The sequence below is a fragment of the Diadema setosum genome, chromosome 14, assembly GCF_964275005.1.
Source record: "Diadema setosum chromosome 14, eeDiaSeto1, whole genome shotgun sequence".
NCBI lineage: Eukaryota > Metazoa > Echinodermata > Echinoidea > Diadematoida > Diadematidae > Diadema > Diadema setosum.
Window position 1 is genome coordinate 38,908,110 of NC_092698.1, and position 22,308 is coordinate 38,930,417.

Here is a 22,308-nt window from a genome sequence, read left to right on the forward strand (position 1 = left end):
AGTCTATGTGTAGACCGAATGATTACTTACTGGTGGTCCAGCAAGGCCAGGTCTTCCGGGTGGTCCTACCATGCCAGGCTAGGGAAAGAAAGAAGAATAAATTGCACTCGAGGTACTGTCTTTTGTTTTGGGTATGTATCATTTTAAGAAAAGGTGAAAAAATTCATATCAAACTCGCATGACAGCCATAACAGACACACGCGCTGTCTGAATGTTTCTGGCTGTGAATAAGTGTCATAGATGTAACCTTCACATTTCGGGGGGGGGGGGGGGAGATCATTATACATGCAAAACTAACACATGTATAGTCCTACTATCAATACGTTCGACTGGAAGGGAGCGTCTTTCCCAACCTTAGGTTCAGCAATGGCGATTGAAAACCTGTCAAATTCCTTATAGACAATATGAGAAAAAACAAACCGTAAAAGATAAAAGACAATCATGTCCACAAAGAGGTAAAGCGTAAATATGATATTACGGGTTTCATTTTGACTTTTAGGGGAATCGGGATATTTTGCAGGTATCAATATATGACTCGTAAAACGTGATAAAAATGTAAAATGAAATCTTATAATTAGCGGCGACGGCAACAGTTTCACTTCATCTTTTGCTTGTTATTTGTTCATTTGTGTGTGTGTGTGCGTGTGTGTTTATGTGTTTTCTTTGGGCTTTTCCGTTGTTTTGTTTCGTTTTGCTTTTTTTCTTTGGTAGGGTGCAATGAAGATAATACACGTACCGGAATCTCGAATGGCTCCCCCTTGGCTCCTTTAGGTCCTGGTCGCCCTTGCACCTGTGATTGTGACGTTAAACACAATCGTCATTCCACAGTGACAAGCACCAAGAGCGTAGTTCTCTTTTGCTCGTCTTCCAACAGTATGTAAGATTCAGTTATTGTCAGTTACATTTACTCTACCAACGCGTGAAAGGTAGAAATGAAAGTACTGAAACTGTGTGATATCCTCTTTGTTCTTCCGTGAAATTTGAAGATGCAGTCACCCAAATTTGATTGAATCAGCGGTACCATAAACCGAAGTAGAGGTATAGTCGCAAGAATTGAACGCAGTCTAGAACCTCTATTATACCAAAAGAATTCGGATTCTGCGCTTCCAGCAACCCCGTTTTTGTCTGATACCAATTTCATTTAGGGTTATATACTGCCTTTCAAGGCACGTATGTTAGGTGTCTCCTTTTAAAGCGTCTATTTTTAAATCCACGGTTGTAAAATTTAGTAAGATTTGATTAAAGAAGAATAGTTGTTTCATTACATAGCGCTTTGCATCCAGTGGAAAAGGCGCTTTATAAATGTGTATACTATTATTATTATGAATATAATACACAAAACGTGATGACTTATACAGCATGTCAATAAATCAAGCGTCGGAGAAAATAAACGGCTCAGACTTGTAAAGTAAAAACATCAGTGTGGACTCACCGGAGGAGGTTCTGAAGTTGTTCGTATATCACGCAACAGACGCATTGTAGATGGGGAGAAAATATGAAAAATACATTTAATGATTCATACAGCGGGTGTTCGTTATCATCATTATTATCATTGTACAATATCATTCTTTCATGTGATCGGTTTACAAGATTACCTATCCTCACCTCTTTGTGTAGTTCTGGGATAAAAAAAACAACTACATATATTTAGTCTATGTCATCCAAAGTTTGTATCTGCAAATAAAAATTGCACATGAAGATGCAGAGTGGAGATTTGTCACATAGAGGTTAGAACATAAACAACTGGGTTAGAACAGGAAACAAAATAATGCATGCAGTTGTTTAGACATTAGACTCGAGGATATTTTTTCAGAACAGATGTGTATGCGGTTAGTTGTAGTCCAGACAATCTGAGTGAAAGGGGATAATTACGGAGCTCTCTGTCGGTGGTTATAAATTAACAATAACTTTCAGTTAACTAGAATGTAGAAAACACAATCATGAAGGATTAAAACGAATAGGAAGGGGTGGGTACATCAAATTCCATGCAAGGATTTTTTTTTTTAACATGCATGACAAGAATAATCAAATGGTTGTACCCTTCTCATGATTAGCGTCTCAACGTGCAAAGTGAATGAATGGAATTAGTTTAGATCTGGTGAGAGAGTTTTTTTTTTTTTTTCGTTTATTCTAGTTGTGAGATATAAAGTGTATTGGACCCACGTGCTTATGAGGTGGACATTACGGTTCCTTTAAATGAACGTGTATACTGTTAGGAGTAAGAAATACTTACGAGGTTTAGCACATTGCATTAATTTACAACTAGTGAGAGAGTCTTCACGAGTGCCTCTCATAGAGAAATCACTGGAAGAAGCCTGGTTCTTAGTCAGCTCAGCGCAAAGATAGTAGGGCTCCTGGCAGTTGACTTCTGAAGAGTCTACAAGGGCCTGAAGGTTACGGAAGACAATGGTATCGCCAGAATCCAGGTCGCGGCTGGCATCGGCAGGATCTAGACTTTGTGTGCTAAGGATGTTGCGGCGACCGGAACCATCGTTGTTGTTAGCGGTAAACGTTTCCAGGCGCCACAGATTGTTGCCCGCAGCATCCCCTCCTGTAGGGTTGGAATTGACCCTGAAGTCGAATGATAGTTCGTTTGGTCCCTCGTCCAGTTGGTCATCATCGTTCAATGTGAGTCGAGTGTCGTCTATCAAGACGCCTGGATGTGACATTAGAAGAAATGACAAGACTGACATGTAACTTTTTTAGTTATAACTTTTCAAAACCTGCACCTGTAAGGCAGATTTTGACGACAATGACAATTAGATTAGATGTTCATTAGGGTCTTCCAAGTTCCCACATTATTTTTAGCATAAATTCAAGGAAAAAAAAATCATACCTTCACAGTTAAGCTCGAAGCAGTCGACCAAGACTTCCTCATTGGGATTAGCCACCATCTCGAAATCAGGAGAGGCATCCCTGTCCTTACGCAGTTCGGAGCAGAAGTACCTGATTTCGTTGCAGGTCAAGCCAGTCATGTCAAAGTTGGTGTCTACTGCTCCATATCGGATGTTCTCCCCGGGATAGGCAGCCTTGTCTTTCTGGTACTGAGTGAAAGTGTAATCCCTCTGAGGGTTGTATCGCTGACCGCGGCCATCAGGGAAAGAACTGCCGAAAGTAGTAAGGCCCCACAGATTTCTACCCTGGGCTTTACCGCTGGAACGGTCAGCGATGGCGGTCATGTCGTACAGAATTCGGTTATTACGAGCTCCTTCCCTCACTATCCCATTTCCGAGAAGATTGGTCTCAACATCATTGATGATAACGGCTTTATGATAAATCAGACAGATAGAAAAAAAAATATTTTACCTAAAGTGACAACTCGGTGATAATACACCTCTCATTAAAGCAGAAGTAGTAGTAAATCAGCGGGCTCATAATTTCTTCTTTTTTTTTACTCAATGAAAATAGCCTCAAGAAAAGCCAGCATTCTAGTCTTATGACAATCTGATAGTGACGTTGTCGAAGTATTCATTTTCTTAATTTCATCACAACACGTACTTGGTCTGCTGCCACCTCCTACCGTGTTACTTACAAACTGAGAGATTACATCATGTCTACTGATAAGGATGTTATACACAAGCACAATAATTAATGTTTGAATCAGTTCTTGAAAATAATACTTTCGTTACTGTGTCGCGCAATTAACAGTTCATCTATTCGTTAATGACATCATCGTGATATTTTGGAGATGGGATTCTTATAATAAATTGACAAAACTTACGTCTACGACATGGCTGCTCCTTACAGCTGATGATGACATCACCGCCTCCTTCGATTTCAAATTCAAAATCAGGATTGGCGCGAAGTCCTTTCGAGAACTCGAGACAAAGGTATTTGTACTCAGAATCGCAGCCAATCTGTGATAGATCAAATTCAGTCTCGAGGTTTTTCAGCTCAAGTGGCGTGCCACCTCCATCAGCTGGAGTGGAGGATTGTCTACGGTTCAAAATTTGGCGCTTGTAACCCAGGCGAGGTCCTTCACCCTGTGGGTTCTGAGCACCGAAGACGCCGATGCGCCACAGACCGTCCCCGCTGGCGGGTCCGCTTTCAGGTAGAGTGCTCAGATCAACGTTAAATGTGACGTCATCGGGTTCATCAGCCCTAACTGGCCCGTTCGTCATGTCCCAGTCCAGGTCGTCGAAAATGATGCCTGCCAAAAGCACCATATGATAACGTCTTAGTTAACCTTGCACAATGTAACTGGCAATCAATACACACAAAGATAATAGCAGAGAGAACACATACTGTACCTGGCACTGCGTGAAACCGTGATCTTAATTTCATAATCTTTGTATTATTTGACTGTGGAACGAATTAGCATCCTTCGTTACCAAGCGTAAGCTGAGATATTCAAACCATCATCAGTTTTCCAGTTCAGTTCAGTTTGTCTTATTTGTCATAACATACAGGTACATGAAAGAATTACGTATATCACGTGTAAACATTAACATATTTCGAGGTACATGTACAAGTGGAGGATACTTTAATCAATGACTAGGATTACGGCCTGGAAGTAACATAGTGTATAAGAAAATTCCAAATTATAATTTGAACTGAAGGAGCAACAGCAGAAAAAAAAGTCCATGTAATCTTTAGTTAACGCATCAAGTTAACGCATCAATATAGGACTATTAGAAAATAAAGAAAGAAAATACGACTAATAGTCGCTATTTCCGTTACATGTGTGTAAATAGTCCGCAATTTTACCCTAATAACATAATTTCTGCGATCTTATCTGAAAGCAAACATATGTATTCAATGATCATCGGATAAGTTAGCGAGTTAAGTGCAGACAATACCAAAACAACGATTAGATTTTTTTTCCTAGATGAGAAAGGCGCTTCCTCACCCTTGCAAGCTCCATCGGGAACTTCGAAGCAGCTCCGCAGCACTGACTCGTCTGGTACTCCAGTGAACTTGAACTCCGGTTGAGACTGCTCGTCCCTACTTAATTCGTTACAGATATATTTGACCTGAGGGCATTTCAGGCCCGTCATATCAAAGTTCGTTGCCAGGGGAACAAAGTCCAGAGTATCACCAGATTGCAATACAGGGAGGGCAGCATGGTAGCCTGATAGCACTTGTTCCTGGAAGTTGTTCTGAGGCCCACTACCATCAGCACGCTCGCTACCCCACTGGCTCAGCGTCCACAGGTCAACACCTCGCACGGTTCCTGACTCATCGGTGGTGGTAGCTACTGAGTTGTACTGGATGGGGTTCTCTGCCTTGCCTTCATACAGCATCAGGTCAGACGGTATATTGGTGGGGCTGGACTCCAGGTTGTTCACTTCCACTCCTGTTGATTAATAATTACAAAGGGAGATATTCTGAGTAGATGTGGGTTTCATGAACATACACAGTAGTCAAGACTCTAGAGAGCTTTGAAATACACAACACGGCCAACAAGAAAGTCATTTATATTGCAGTGTCACAAACAGATCATTGTGCCTATGTTTCTTATTCAGACTTATAGTCTTGTTCTTTCTCTCATCTTTTTGTGTTCATACAGAAATTGAATATTGTGATGTACTGTTCCCTAAAAATATGTCACATTGTAAATTCATTATCTTATCACAAGACTGCAACATGCATTCTGCGAAATGTACTATACTGAACATAGGTGTTTAGAAAGCGGGTTTCAGACCTCCTATCGAATCATACGTATAATAACATCTCTAAGAGACATAATGCAAGCTTGAATGAAAGCGGAATATTTGCTGAAATACAGAATTGAGCGAGAGTGTAACGCGTGCAATGAAGAGTTCACAATGTGTGTCTCTTAGAGTGGACACAGAGAAATTGAGAAATGAATTTCTTGTTTGCAGCGGGCAGAAAAGATGTGTAATTCAAAGCTGTCTAGAGGAGGAATCAAGCATTATTTCGACATGAAGCATGGGCAGGAGAGGAGAAGCACAGGTGGGTAAATGCAAGATCTGCATTCTAAAGAAAAAGTATGCTCCCCTTACTCTTGAAAACCACCACATGGCTCCATGGACCTGGTACAGCTTGAGTCTCTTGCCTTGACGTTTCGTTGCCTCGACCTGGTACCTTCCGACCACATCTGATAGGTTACATCCCGTTTCCTAACCTAAAACCGTGACGATTAATGTCATTGGGGGAAATTGAATGGATGGAGTCCATTCGGGTTACAACAATTGTACCTAGAACACGGGTGGGTATACTTAATGATGCTGGAGGCCAAGTGTATTGCAAAGGTAAATAGAATAAGAAGTTCGGATAGAAGACAGATGAAAGAAAGAGTGAGAAGAAGAAAACGTTTGTGGTTAGGATGATTAAAATACCTCTGCATTCCTGCTCTTTGCAAGAGATAAGAGTGTCACCCTCTCCTGCAGTCTCGAACTTGAAGTCGGGTTTGGGACTCTCTCCTTTCTTAAACTCGATGCACAGGTAGCGATATTCATCACAGCCGAGCTCGTCAATGGGGAACGGTGTGTTAATGTTGTCGAAGCGGAGTGGTCCTCCTTCTTCCAGGGGCTGTGCCTGGTTGAAGGGATCTAGCATTTGCGTGATTTCGTCACGTCGTGGACCGCTACCATCAGGTGCTGTGGCTGCAAAAACGCCCAAACTCCACAGGTCCTGACCATTGACGTCAGGGCTATCGGGATCAAAGTTGATGTCTGCAGCTATGCTGAGAGGGGATGGCTGACCAAATGGAGCGTCACCCACTTCAGCATCCCAGTCAATGTCGATAGCAGTGGCACCTTTCGAATTCGACAATGATATCATAAGGGGCTTCTCAGTTAAACAAGCATCATTGTCATCATTACTAACAGAGTAATACACGTGACAATAACACATAATAGTCATTGTCACTTCAAGGAAAGTATTGAAGGTACTAACACAGTAATACACGTGACAATAATACATGTGGTATACAGATTGAGATGAAATCATTTAGACGTGATTAAAAAGTCATACACACGTAGGCAGACTGTAAACTCACACACACACACACACATACGCACACATAGATTTTTTTTATCCTTCTTGTAGATTTATAAATTTGGGTAGGCACATGCCTGTTACGGGTGTGGTAGACTTGTTACTGTCGATTTTATTATTTTATTTTATTTTTTGTCCGAAGCATTGCGATCCTACATGACTCACCTTTGCAGCGGTCCCGCATATCAATACAGGTGGTGGTTACTGACTCGTCGGGTCTTGCCTCGAATATGTAGTCAACGCTGGCCCTGGGGTTTTTCTCAAGATCAAAACAGAGGTACGGCGCATCTTCGCAACGGATACCTTCCATGTTGAAATCAAAGTCGACTTGCTCGAGAGGTAAATTTTCTCCCTCGTTCAAGTCAGTGGCAGCATCAGCGGGGTCGAGGATTTGCTCCACAAGCCCTGTCTTGGGACCAGATCCATCAGGCTTTTTGCTGGCATACGCCGCGACCTTCCAGAGGTCCTCTCCAATCACGTTCGTGGAGTCGTCTGCCGTGATTCCCGATAAGTCGACCGTGAGAGGATTGTTCTTGTTTTCGATCAGGACTTGGTCCCCCAGGTCAGCTTCGAGGTCCGTAAAGACAGCCTCTGCGAGTGGATCGTAGCAAGAATTACGAGTTAATACATCATAACAACTAGGCTGTAGTTTTAGATACACGTAATGATTGGTTAAAAGCTCTATTTTCGTCACAATCAGTTGCAAATTACCTATTCTTGACACGTTATGATTTTCTGTATGTGATTCGTGATCCGGGAATGTTGGATTCTTATATGACTGGTGCATTCATTCTTTCTTGACTCTTTCTCACACTACAGATTATTCCATATAATTGATTCGTTTGTTTATCAAATACACATGTATTGCGATCAAATACAAGTTTAGATTCCATGTGTGTGTGTATTCGAATCCTCAGACGGTGAACGACCTTGGCCGCGCGAGTACTATTTTCCCTTTGCACTTGTCCTACAATCCTAAATCAAGTTGTTCTTTAACTTTGAACGGAATAACGTTTCGACTCAATTAAGGATATGCTACTTCTGTCATGACAGTGATTATTCAAAGCTTTTATGAAGTGTGTATAGCAGTGGATATTGTTCTTAGATTTAATTGTTAAACTTAATTTTGTGTGATGTGAAGAAAAAAAAATAATAAAGTGTGTCATTGTCATGAGTACAGCCATTTCAAGCACTGATTTCAAATACTATATTATGTAAAAACTGTGTATCGTAAAGAGTGCATTACCTTATTTAGCTTCCATACGGAGCTAGAAAGATAAGCCGTAGCTATATAGATATATATAAGTTTAACATACATTTGGTTCATGACAGGTTCATCAGTAACAAACATCTTGATGATGTCTTAAGTCTATGCCTCTGTAAATTGGTGTTTGTTTGTTTTTATCTAGCATGGAGGAAAGCCCACTTCGTTTATCTTCTGACATGGTCAAGTATGTTATAAGCGTGTGTGGTTTGGTTCATTTGTTTTTGTCTGTTCTCTGACTACACATATTCAAGTATATATCATATATTCTTTTTGCAAATCTCGTGCACCGAACTAATGGTTGTTGTCGGTAAACCGTTATGTCAATGTTTATTGAAGAAATGCCCCACTCTATCCTCCCTGTGGAAAAAAAAAAGTTTTATCATTCATCTTTCATCAAATAGCAAATACAAATTAAGCATCGAATTCGACTTGATTTTGTTCATTTACTAGTATTTTAAAGATAGTGCCCAACTGCTAAGGTATGACTTGCAGCAAATGATAAGATCAATTGGTTAGAATGATGGCTCTATAGAAATAACTCTAGATTGTCCATTGATTTCTGCATATATCGTGTTACAAACAAAAAATAAAAATTAGTCAGACAGGTCAGCATTTAAGAAATATTCTCCATGTTTGAATGTTAAGAATGTTCAAGCGATGTTCTGTAAGCTTACTTGATAAACACTCTTGTTCCTTGCAGTGAACGAGAGTATTTGCCTCTGGGCTGTCGTCAGCAGCCCCATCAACTCTGAAATAATAGAGTGGTACGGGGTTCTCTCCCCCCGTGAATTCCACGCAAACGTATCCGAAGTCATTGCAGCCCACCGTTCCGATCTCGAAGTTGGTAGTGGCTCCTGCAACTTCCAGCATACTATCCGCTTCCAGGGTCTGGCCTTCCTGCGTGCGATCCAAGGTTTGTTCCTTGTAGCCAAACTTTTCGCCGGTTCCATCGCGATTTCTACTGCCGTAAAGACCCATTCGCCACAGGCCATTTCCCTGTACCATGCGATTGCCTTCGCGAAACATGACAGTGCTATCTATGCTCACGCCGGTCTCCTGCCCGGGTAAGACGCGATCCGTCGGCGTCAAATTCCAATCAAGGCTTTCAGCGTATACATCTGTTCAGCAGGAAACAGAGTATAATAGGGTTACAACTCTGTTTCCACGGGTTTGCTGTTGAGCAATGATTTCATTCTCCCTTTTCCTACTTCTTTTCTTTTTATTTTGCTTAGCGAATGGATGATGATCATGAAATACACAACAGCAGTTAAGCACTTCATAATCTAATTGCGCCGTAGCTATCTTGATTTCAAGGAGGACTAGTCACATTGCATTGATACCCAACCAGTGAACTTGGTTGTTGTTGTTTTTTTTTCCTCTCTCTCTCTTTTACGCCTTTTGCTGCATCATTGTCGCTTGGAAAGAGCAACGAAAGCGTAAGCCAAACCATATTTATACATTGTCTCCGAAGTTCTCCACTAAAGCTTCGATAAATGTCCGACACAGGTCATGTCATATTCCCCTTACACAAAGAACGCTTATTATCCCATAGTTCAATAACATCAATGCCATTCATGAAAAGTCCTTGTTGAAAGTCAATGAGATTTCACCATGGTTTTCACAGTCTTCCTATAAAGAAGCCATAGTCCGATCACGACAAAACGAAGTCCATGCACTTTAGAATTAAGAAGATCGTAATGCTTGCCAGGCCTGTACAAATAAACTCTGTTGTTTCCTTGTCTAACTGTAGTCTCTAACATCTTTTGATATTAAAGACGAGAACAAAGCCGTGCATATTTCGACATGTTATCATGTATGTCAAAACCTGAAAAGAATAAATCTCCCATGAACAATATACTTACTTGACAAACATTCTTGTTCTTTGCATTTTATGATTGTGTTTGCTTCTCTCGATGAGTCAGCTGCCCCGTCAACACGGAAGAAGTAGTTGGGATTGGGGTTTTCACCTCCGGTAAAATCGACGCAAAGGTAACCGTAGTCATTGCATCCCACAGACCCAATCTCAAAGTTGGTTACGGCATCCATTATCTCTAGAGGGCTGTCAGCATTAAGGGTGGTGCCTTCTTGCGGTCGGCTGAGAGTTTGAGATTTGTAGTTAAATTTGTCTCCGGAGCCGTCAGGGTTCCTGCTGCCGAATAGACCCATTCGCCAGAGCCCGCTCCCGGAAAGTTCTGGGTTTCCCTCGCGGAAAATGACGTTGCTATCAATACTGACCGAAGTCTCCTGACCAGGTATCACGTACTCCAGGGGCTCCAGATTCCAGTCGAGATCCTCAGCAACAATGCCTTGTGGAGATTGAAGATGATAAAACAACTTGGTCTGGGGATTCCATACTGAGGCATCGGATATATAACCATAAATGCATACAGGCTGTAACCTGCTTACTCAACCATCTCTCATGTAAGTCTTGTTTATAACAATGAAATGGGTTACTTAAGTCACACCATGTCTTCCAGTCTGGTTAGCTGTTTAGGTCCCTGATTGTTTTAGCCTCAAATGCAATCAATGTTTTGTTCAAAGAGTCAAGGACTGCAGCATGGAATTATCAGGTTTGTCTAATTAAAAACCGCTACTCGTGACATTATCAAAGTAACCAATTTAAAAATGGATAACGAGTGGTCTTACGTTCTCTGTATTTAAGACAGCAAATTCTTTGATGAGCTCTGCATCGAGTATATACGTTGATCGAGTAATTACGATGAACATTTCGATGGCTTTGGAAAAGAAGATATCAATATCATCGCTGAAAAACTGGATCGAATCCTACTCCTGTTGATATTGTTTCGTCTTATCTATTTACCTTTGCATTCAGGGGCACGAGTGCACCCAGTCTGGGCCGACTCGTCGGGATAGCCAGAGAATTCGAAGCCCAAGTCACCCGTGGTCTGCGGATTGTCTCCTCGGTCAATTCTGACACAGATATACTTCATGTCGGTACACTCGGCCATTTGATCGGCGAAAGAAAAGTCGACATCGGCGAATTCGAACGCTTCTTTTTTCTTGTAATACTGTGCCTGTTGGGTTTCGTCGAGTGTTTCCCTCGAGTATCCGAATCTGTATAGGATATATAGAGACATGAAAAGTTTCCAAGTCGTTTCCAAATCGGTATTGTTAAAGAGGAAATGAACCCCGAAAATGACTAAACTCCAAAAGAAAGAGAAAATTTTCTTTTACAGAGTATTCCAAAATGACCCTCAAAATTCGGATAAGAAGTAAGCAAGATGATTTTTCTCGACCAGTCCTAAGGAATATTCGAAAGTTGATGTCATAACATTTACAAATTATGTTTGATGTACACGTAACTCACGATGCCTTGATTGAATTTTACCCGTGTATAGGCCCACTCTTCACTGCCCTGTGCAAACTCGGAAAACGAGCGAATGGGCCAGCTAATTGACTCAATGTAGCGCACCATGTAGAGAAAAGGTTAATGCTGCCACTAACCGCGGACCTCTTCCGTCAGGGTTTGGTGAAGCCCACGCACTGAGCCTCCACAGACCTTCACCAGAAACTCCCGTGGTGTCCATAGCTTCCTGGAACTTGATTGGAACACGGAGCTGCACGCGGTTATTTCCTCCCTCGAAAAGGGGGCGGGAACTTGTCACCTCTGGAGTTACTCTCTTCACCTTCACATCTGTGGGATGGAACAAAGAGAGATGCAGTAATATTAGTTACATATAATCACATCACAGTTCCCGCAAACTACTTTTCGCAGGGCTTTGATGCGTTGTATAGTATGTGTAGAGACAGACATCATCCTTCGTCAAGGTTTATCTATCAAAGGCAACTATTCACTTTCGATTGTAATTATTTTTGTTGACTCGATGACCATCTTGACAGCGTTTCAGGTTTGCTAACCGCTCATCACTATGCCATGCCGGACAGCAAGAATCTAGTGTGTGTGTGTGTGTGTGTGGGTGTGTGTGTGTGTGTGTGTATGTGTGTTTGTTTCTTTGTTTCTTTGTTTGTTGGTGCGTGTGTTTTTTTTTCAGAACAAAGGAAAAACTTAAAATCATCTTGTGACTTTAGGACAATGGTTCAAGGTCCCAGTTTCAGGGTTTTACAGTTACTTGTGAGCGTTGCACAAAATGACGACGGGCTACTAAAAGAAATGTTCAGATATATCTCGCATTTTTTTAAGGGAATCTAATGTAATCTGGAAAGACAGAACAGACCAATTCAGTGAAATCAGGGTACAAACTAGTAAGAATGACTGTCAGTAAGCTTGCGTCTTCTGTGAACTTTATTGACATGACTGTGACGTCGGGTACGTTCAAATCGTCTTTTTATTCGTACGCAAGTGCAATTTTACAGTATTGTCTTTCTGGATTTGATAAAGTGACATAATATCAATGATAAGCCTTCAAACAGAAATACAACTCTCTATATCATTGTAAAAATCCCCATTACATACACCAGACTAAGAGTGATGGGTTTTGACAGTTACCTTACGAACTCGATTATTTGGCGACATCAATCTGCCCAACCCTTTTTAATGTGTGTCCGAAGGTGCAATTGAATTTCCTTGAATACGAACATGTATAGTTTCTTATTGCATCGTATATTGCACCAGTTACAGTGTCGGATCCAGGGGGAGGGGGTCACCGGGCGCGCTTCCCTCCCCCTTTAATTTGTGTTGTGTTGCCAGCATAAAGTATATTATACCAAAGTTGAATTTGACGCATCACTTACTGTAAGGACAGAGAAAGCAACATTCGCCCTCTGGTTTGATCGGCTCCGGACAGAACGCAGGCTGACAGCTTTCAATGACACATGTAGTGGTAGCGTTGTCGCAGTTACACGTGGTACATTCGTCAACCTTCCATGATTCTCCGTGGAGATAGGGGATTCCCCGATACACACATGGCAGGAGAGGGTCTGCTGAACTGAGGCTGAGTGAAAACGACGAGTCTTTTGAGTGGTGATGAAAAAGGAAGAGGGAGAAGACATTATAAGGTCGAAACATTAGTACAGTGCCAAACATATTATACGTGAAAGATGCCTGCTTCCTAATATCATTGTACACTGTATTTTTCTTGCTTTGACATTGCCGTTATTCAAATACCCAGTTCTAAAGTTCGTTTGGTTTGTGTAATTGACGACTATCAGCCGCTATTATCCCGCTTGACTGTTTCCATGACTATCACGTCCATCCTCCAGATATAAGACATTGCAAGGTGAGATAAGTGCTTGCTTCAAGTGACCATTCCCCTTTTCATAAAACATTGAATTTCCCCGTCATAACGTTATGTTCAGAGAAACAATGCGGACAGTTATAACATTTCTTGCCAAATTCTGTTTTGTCACATCTTTCAGCGTTTCGCTTTTTAGACCTGTGGAGCATGATGTAGGGATTTTTTTTTTTACTGTATTGTGCAGAGTAATGTTGACTTGCAAGGTCCATGCTTTGTAATCTTACAACTTACTTTCATGCAGTATCTACGGGAATCAGCTAAGACCACAAGTCTGCTACTCTACCTACGATTACGCTGTACAGAAGATGCGTTAAAGTGCAGTCAGAGTTTAATCAGAATATGTATACAATATATATCTCGATTCTATGATTACACTAACCAATCAGCTGCAATCAAGAATTAACCAAACCCGTAAACAATACATGTCTTGTCTTACAAGGCAAGTTGCCATGCAGTGATAATGCGGAGCTCATTTCGGACCTAGCTATTAAAAGCCTCACTTTGACACCGCACATTAAGTTAGCTGATTGGTCGAGAAAAATTCAACCTCAATACTCTACGGTTCTTATCCAGTGTAAATGTATAACTCTATGAATGAAGAGCTTACTTCCAAAAGGCACTAAATCCATCGTTTTTCAATCAATTTATCGCCTTTTGGTTGAAAGCTCGTCAAATATGTATTCTATGTAATTATTTTAAACACATTCTGAATATTCTCTTTATACAGGAAATGAGTGCAACCCCTCCAGTGGACTTAAAGGGATCGTATAGTTTTGGTTGAGACCTAATTTCAGGTTTCTAACATTCTTTGTTGAGATAATGAGAAAGTGTATGAAAGAACATGTAATTCCATGAAGAATTCAACGTTTATTTGATGAAAACCGGTTTTGAAATGGCTGAGAAAATGAGAAAATGGCTATCCAAAACAGAGCGATTCTAATAAAGTGTGGGACCCATCTTTTATTACGATTGCTTTGTTTTACTTTGTTTTTGGATGTTTCAGTCATTCCAAACCCGACTTTCATCAAATAAACTTTGAATTCCTCTTAAAATAGTATGCTCTGTACTATTTCATAAGTGTTTTCTTGGTATCTCGTAAAAAGTTAAAAGCCCAATTCTCATCTCCACCAATACTGTATCATCTCTTTAAAATGCGATTGGTTGGCTTTATCACATAAGGTACATGTATCATCAAACAAACAAGATGGTAGAGGTTTTAAACCATCAGACCTAAGAATCCGATGTTTCATATGTTTGTTCGCAACAGCTGTGATATCAGCATCAGCGACAAGTGCGAATTAGATGAGACTGTGACGTCAGGACTTAAAAAAAAAATACTACGTCCTTCGTCTGATTTTCGTCAAGTTGATTCTACCATAATTACCTTATCATCTGATAGGGTCAATGGGATTTAAGTCACTAAATCATTTACTAATCACATGACGGAACTTTTCGGGCAAACCAATAGGAATTATAATACCATCGCCTTAGCTAATTTACTGATGTGCTCGCTATATCATCACCATTCAGTGAACACGTGTAAATTATGTAGTTCCATATTTTAGTTCTTTAAATAGTACGAACATCGAGTAACCCCTACCATTCTGTTCATCTGCTTTCACACCTATTTAGTAAAGCCAACTTAAAGATGGTATTGACCTATACACGTTAAACATAGTTTATGTATATCGAGATCTTATGCTCGTTTATTTTCTTAACACCCTTTCCTGTCGTAGCCGTCTCATGTTTTATGACTGTAGCAAAGAAAATAGTTCTTTGCACATCGTGGTATAATCTAATTATGTAAAACTATTTTACAAAGATCTGAAGTGTCTTTAGTAAAGGCCATACTCACTCGGCTGTCTTCATTGCATGCTTTGGAGTTTATTTCACATGACACTGTGAGAAGGGACATTCCATTCCGAGCATGACCAATCACCAAATCCAAGCATGACAACTTGAACCTTATCACAATTAAATAAGATTAGTCTGTTAGTTACAGGGAATGGGTAGGGATCTGGGTCAACCTTTGTATTAGCCACAGTACATTACAATTAATTGTTCGTGTTCATATTATTTCAGAGTGTATGTCTTTGATTTCCAATTTTGAAGCAGAAACCTTAAGAATATGTGTATGGCAACCTAGGTTGAAAGTTTATATCTGCGATTATTGTTCATAAAGAATAATGGAATTTTCGTGTATAACATGTTTAAAGGCACTGTTAACCTTTGGGAGCAATGAATTAAAAATTGTTCTAGTTATCACATCTGATGCATATGTGTAGGTCAATTGCATCACAAAACAGCCTGCATATATATACATATATATATACGTTAAATACGTTAAATGAATGTTAAATGCAAGGAGCTATTACTATTTTTCTCAATAAACCATAACTGTAGATGGTTTATTCCAGAAAAAAAGAAAATCTTACCATATAACTTGTTCACATTTTGCATATTTAACAATACTTACATTGACTATATATTAATTACATTTTTACATTGTTTCTATTCCTAACTCATACTTACATTTTAGAACTATTTTGAAGCACTAAAGCTAGGTTTCCGTTTCATCTGCAAATGATAAGTAATGCCTTTAAACGTAAAGAAATACATGAGGACAGAAACATGAATGTATTTCTGCACACAATCTGTTGTCTACGATATTTTTGATCACTCATATGATTTATTCCTTCTCACGCTTTAATGTTACATGATATGCATTTTCCATATCTCTCACATAGGCGGAGTCTTTATTTCTAGCAAAGTTCTCCATACCCTATTATCTTACGGGAATGGCAAAGATGTTGTTGCTGTTATGTTTCGCCGATGACTGTGTCAACAAATGTCGATAATCTCACTTCACTGACATTTTCATTCTTGTCTTTTTTGCAATTATATTAGTAACAGTGAGTGTCTATGGGTGGAAGAAGCTTTGAGAATCCGTCTTTTTGTGTTATGATCAATTAATAAACATGCAGTTTAGTCACCGTGATTAATGGGGGTGGAACTACCCATGCACGTTGCACAAGCATGCAAACCAGTGGACAATGACAAGACAGGTTGGAATAAGAAATATAGATAAAAACAGAAGTATAATTTCAAACAGTATTGATGAAAGATTCCAAAAAGATGATTGTAGAAAAACTACTGTAATGATATATTCACAGCCTCTCATGCATGACTGTTGAATCAGCGAAGATGAATCTTTTACCAGTGAGTATGGCCAGATGTTGAAGACTTCCAAAAGGTTGTTTGGGAACAAAACTATCTGTTATCATTCCCAAATACGACGGGTATTATCTTGTGTGCTTGTAAAACTCTGTCATTTTGGAAGCTTACTCGCGTGTCTTTCTGGAATACATGCTCATGCAAACACCGTACACTTTACAAAATCAGTATTTGTTAGATATTGAAATAAAGATAATCTTAATCACAATGAAAGCACGATTCGTCCCCCCAATATTTATTAGGTAACCTTAAATATTCGAGAAACGTACGCGACAAGTTGTGCATTTCATCTGTCGATGAATTTACCAAAAGAATTACCTTGTTTAGACAATAATTAATAATTTCTTCGTAACATTTTTCTCCTGCTCGTTGCGTGAGTTAATACGACAATACCACAACGCAATGGAGGCATATAGAGGTTTGATTTGTCCATGTGTGATAAAGAACGCAATAACCTCATAGAATTATCGTGTAGTCTCACATCATTCAAACCCAAATTGACCTGATATAATCTGTAAAGGGCTATAATGCAAGTGTTAGAGGAACGGCATAGCATGGAAACCAAAAAGCAACATGCAAAAGACCTACCCCATGTATGTTCTTAAATTAAATGAAACGTGTACAGAACGTTCATATAAGTGGAGAAAACCTGAATTAGTATTCCGAGTGATTACCATAAAGGTGTCCAGGAAGGTTACCTATCTAAGGATGATTGGCGTTTATCTACGGAGACTCAAACACAATTTAAGCAGACGTTGAGGCGAATAAATATCATTTGCTGGTAAAGGGAACAGGCTTAACGAGGCTCAAGAAAGCCCATATCTCTTCTAAAAGATATCAACTTAGTACCGCGTCTCGCACAAAAGGTAATTGGATTTGTAAAATAAATTTACTGACTTAACAAGAAGTCCAGAAAGTCGGAGAATTGATAGCGAACTCGACAAGGTAAAGGAATGACAGAGGGAGAGAGAGAAGAGGGGGAAGAAAGACCCCTGGGTAATTGCTTTGTCAGCCACCGCTGCGCGTTGGATGCGATTGGTCCTGATCTTTGTGGGATAGCAGGGTGGCGGCTAGCAGCATGTTGGTTCCAGGTCAAGGCAAATTAGCTTGTAGTGTTTGTTGAGGAACAAAAGAAAGCGCCATGTTTGCAATATAAGTGGTGATAAAAGTGTGTCAGTGTTGTCCTAGGGACTGGAACGAGAAATCGAGCATTTTGATTTAGTCAGTGAATCATCAGTTCCTTCTATCTATCAAAAGTATGTGATATGTTGACACGACTGTCTGAAACCTTTCATAAAAGATATGCTCTGAGCTGTTAAATGAGTTTGCTATCTCATCACGTAACAATGCACGTGCAGATGTTATCGAAAGGTTTTCTATTCAGATTGTCACTTTGCATGTGTATTTTTTGTTGGAAAAGGAAAAATGAAATGAAGTGAAGTACAAAGAAGTAAAATGAAATATAATGAAATGAAATGAAATGAAATGAAATGAAATGAAATGAAATGAAATGAAGTGAAGTGAAATGTAATGAAATGAAATGAAATGAAATGAAGTGAACTGTAATGAAATGAAATGAAATATAATGAAATGAAGAGAATCGAAATGGAGTAGAATGAAATGAAGTGAAGTGAAGTGAAATGAAATGAAATGAAAGAGAACTTGCCTTCCTCTGCACAGTATATGAATAGGTTTTTTATTGACCTAAAATGTAAATTCAGGTCAATTTTCTAATGCATGTCTGACATGTCTTTATATCATTAAAGAGGTCTGATATGCAATGAAAGAAATGAAATGAAAGATAACCTGCCTTTCTTTACAGGGATCTGAAGAAAAGATTTTTATTGACTTAAAATAAAAATTCAGATCAATATTCCAATGCACATCTGACATGTCCACTACCATTCGAGAGGTCTGGTTTATTTCTTTACATGTTTCTTTTCAACAAACTTGATGTGATCTTCATTGATCGAGGTATTTTCAGTAATTTACAAAGAAGAACAAAATCTGATCATATATTTTTCCATTTGGTTATCCGAGCTAGTAGCGTTTTTGACCTGTCCAAATAAAACGCAGGTACGAAAATATGTAACAACTTTACGCAGTTGAATTTCACTATTATTAATCAAAGTCAACAATTCTCAACACGCAATAATTACTTATCAATCCAGCAATCACATTGCAAATTAGGTAGGTAAACTGCATCTGCTTGTTCTGTTAGTAGAAGGAGCTAGGATTTTATCAAACACTCCGAAGTTTACATCATCTTTCTATAGTCCTCTTTTTCTCAATTTAAGACTTTTGCATTCAAGTGTAAAGAGTAAAAAAAAAAATTAAGCTGTCAGAATATGCATAATTCATTCTTGAGTCTGCAAAAGAGTAGTAAGGAAATACTATTCCACTTGAATGGAATCATCGACTACTTTATCACATTTTTTTTTTAATTCATGACATCAACACTCTTTGTTGATAATTCAAAGATGTGAGCAGTTATCAAAATATGCCACTTACTGGAGTAAAACCGTACGTTGGTTCATAGAATGTATGTATTAGACTCTGTACGGGTCTTTAGAAAGCTGATGCACTTATTTCGGAGAGGTCGCATGTTCCTGGTAGCGCGTTATTATTCCATATTGTATTATTGTATTTCTACTCGGAACATCATATTTCTCTGTTATGAACGTTTCTCTTTATTTTTCCCTCTTGGCAAAGGTAATAGTAACGATAACGATAATGATAATAATACTAATAACGAAAATAGATCTTCTGTTAAAGCGCACATCTGCTGATGACCAAGGCACTGTTAACCATGATTGTTACAGCAAACAGCAATTAACTAAAAACAACTCAAGATATCGTGACAAATCAAACAGATGGGTCACCAGAGAGGTTCTTTTCAAAACTTTGGACCTTGTGGGTAAAACGCACGAATTTTCTCGTGAGTTAAAAAAACGAAGACTTCGTAATCAGTTGATAATTGTTTGTAGTGGCTAAAAACATACGTTAAGGCTATTCACCAAACAATAATCATACTACAACTCAACATGATTTCTGCCGATAATTTGACGCTACAGATCCTTCCCCAGGTATCATTAAAGTCATGTTCGTATATAAAACAGTAACCATTTAAACAAATCTTAGTTTATTATAAAATGCATTATTTCTGTGTTATCTACAGATTGCATTGATTAAATATCACAGACTTTGTGGCATAGAAATGAAATTATTTGCTTTTCTCGTGTAGGCCTACGTAACGTACAAATATGCAAAGGTGCAATAAGGATTACGAAAATGAAAATGTCAAGAGAGACTTAATACATGCGATACAAGCAAACAGTCATTAAGACATCAATGACAATGTAATCAGAGCGAAATGCTATGTTTCGTCAGTTTAAACGAGAGTAGGGTTAAGTAAACAATTGACTTTGGTATCAATATTTTTACGGTTTCTCCGTCGCGATTTTAATACAAATGACATGTAAGACAGTAATCGCTCACACCATTCAATAATTTTCATGTTGATTTTTTTTTTCATCGACGGTTCTTTAGGCAATATTCGTATGTCTTCAGATTCGTGCACAGCACTCTAAATGAAATAGTAATATGTCTTAGTTTAAGAACAAAATAATTGATAGTTTGTTGTAAAAAAAAAAATGGCTTCTAAAGTCATTCACACATTGTGTGATCGAAATGCCCTATCGAAATACACTATCTCTTCCTTTTTTCTTTAAAACAACATTAACAACACTATCCAATGTGAATGTTTATACTATTTCATTAAAAAAAAACCCGGACACTAGACTAATCACGATTATACAGTAGATGAACTCTATGATTATGATTAGCATTGGCTAGATGTATTATTATGTACTTTTATGTGAGTCACTTTTACTCTAGCTTCAACCTAATAAACATGTCTAGTGATCAAGAATGTAGTAATCCCTTTAACTATGTAACTACCAACTAGTAACTGCCTTGGTAGTACCACGATGGGCCATGCGCAGTTTGTTAGTGCCTTTCCTTTGAAGAGTGTTCATGCATTTCATAAAAACAAAACCTTGTGTTTTTAAACACAGTTATTACGTACTACTGCGTGCCGTTACTATACGTATCATGATCATTGTTATATCATTACTGTTAGATTAAATTTTACCACCATTTTCTCTAAGTCATTGTGATAATCTCACATTTAAGCTTTTATCATTCTCTTGAAGACAGAGTGGAAACAGGCAAGGTCACATAATCTCTGCTGTTATCATTCTATCTGATCAGACTTTTATCATTTATCAGATGTAATCTGATGTAATTTATGAATGCAAAGCCCACTAGCTAACTGTTGAAATATGATTCTATGTTATGTCGATAGCAGAACACGAAACGATCGATTAAGTAATTCTCAAAGTTTGAAAGATTATCAAACTTGTCAACAAGCGAGTAGTCAACAAAAGAAGTAGTCCTTCTTATGTGTTATGGTTTTGCCATTTTTTAAATAAAAAACCTTGCCATATCTATATTATATAGAGCGTCTTGTTACCTTGTGAACTGGTAACTAGTCATAAAGAAGAAAACATTAACCTCTATAACTATTAGCAACAGCGCTAAAGAGAACACTTTGAAAAACGGCCCTATAAAATGATTAGTCAATGGTTTTTAGCAACATGTTCATCTTAGCAGTGTTGAGTATAATTCATGCTATCAGAAAACACCCCTTATTTTAGGATCACTGTTAACAGGTCAATCGGGAAAGTAAGTAAAGATCTTACAACGACAAAGATTAGAACCCGTAGTTTCCATAATTCTAACGATTACTAGGTGACGATAATCTTCGTCATAGCATGGACACACAAGCAAGCTTCTGCACATAACAGGTTTTGTGTTTTTAGGTCAAGTCAATGAAAATTCGTTTCATCCACAATCATGCATGAGAACTGCATTACAACCAAAAGAACAAAACCAAACAGACAAACAAACGTTTGTAGCTGCAGTATGTAAATGTAGAAATATTCAGATATAGAAACATCTTGTCGAAAATATATAAAAGTGTAAACCTTTGCTCAGGAAAATCAATTTCCTGTATATTCAAACACTAACAATTTCTAAATAAAATAGGAGATGCCGATAAACATTTTTCCTAATGGAAAACAGCCTACCTTGTCCTTCGCAAGTTACTGCCAGCGTTGCTATGAAAGCAAGTAAAAGGAGCAGCTTCCGCCTATGCCGGCGAACTTGGTCCACAAAGCTATACATGACGTACAATCTTTGTGACAGACCGAGCAAGCAGATTACTGAGGAGACTTTGTGCTGGACAGACCTTTACGCCAGCGCCTCTCCTCTCTGTAATAGCCAACTGAACCAACGTCGAGATGGACTTCTCGCCATCGAGTTTTGTACCGCTGCGCCACGACCTTGGAATCCCTTCTTCAGGATAAAAACTACTTCGTAGACGAAAATGTATGAGCTGTCTCGATGTTTTTCTCTCCTCTTTTTTTTTTTCTCCTTGTCAGACAAGTTTTTGGATCTAAACAGTAGGTTTCCTGTCACAGCTGTCATTCCAGTTACAACCAAGTGCAAGGAGACTAATTTGGTTAACCTCCGCCACATTATGACATAGCCCCCGGGATAAGTATT

The 22,308-nt window shown here is 39.0% G+C and overlaps 1 protein-coding gene across 1 annotated transcript; it reads right to left on the reverse strand.

The window, feature by feature from the left end:
- Positions 1–3: 3 nt before the first annotated feature.
- LOC140238352 (uncharacterized) lies at positions 4–21,927 on the reverse strand. Its single transcript, XM_072318284.1, has 14 exons — positions 21,831–21,927; positions 12,944–13,162; positions 11,696–11,885; positions 11,052–11,305; positions 10,093–10,536; positions 8,905–9,348; positions 7,129–7,554; positions 6,303–6,722; positions 4,850–5,296; positions 3,722–4,150; positions 2,837–3,265; positions 2,211–2,656; positions 737–790; positions 4–78 (listed from the first exon to the last, which is right to left on the reverse strand). The coding sequence occupies exons 1-14, from the start codon at positions 21,925–21,927 to the stop codon at positions 4–6; spliced, it is 4,374 nt and encodes a 1,457-aa protein (XP_072174385.1).
- Positions 21,928–22,308: the final 381 nt, after the last annotated feature.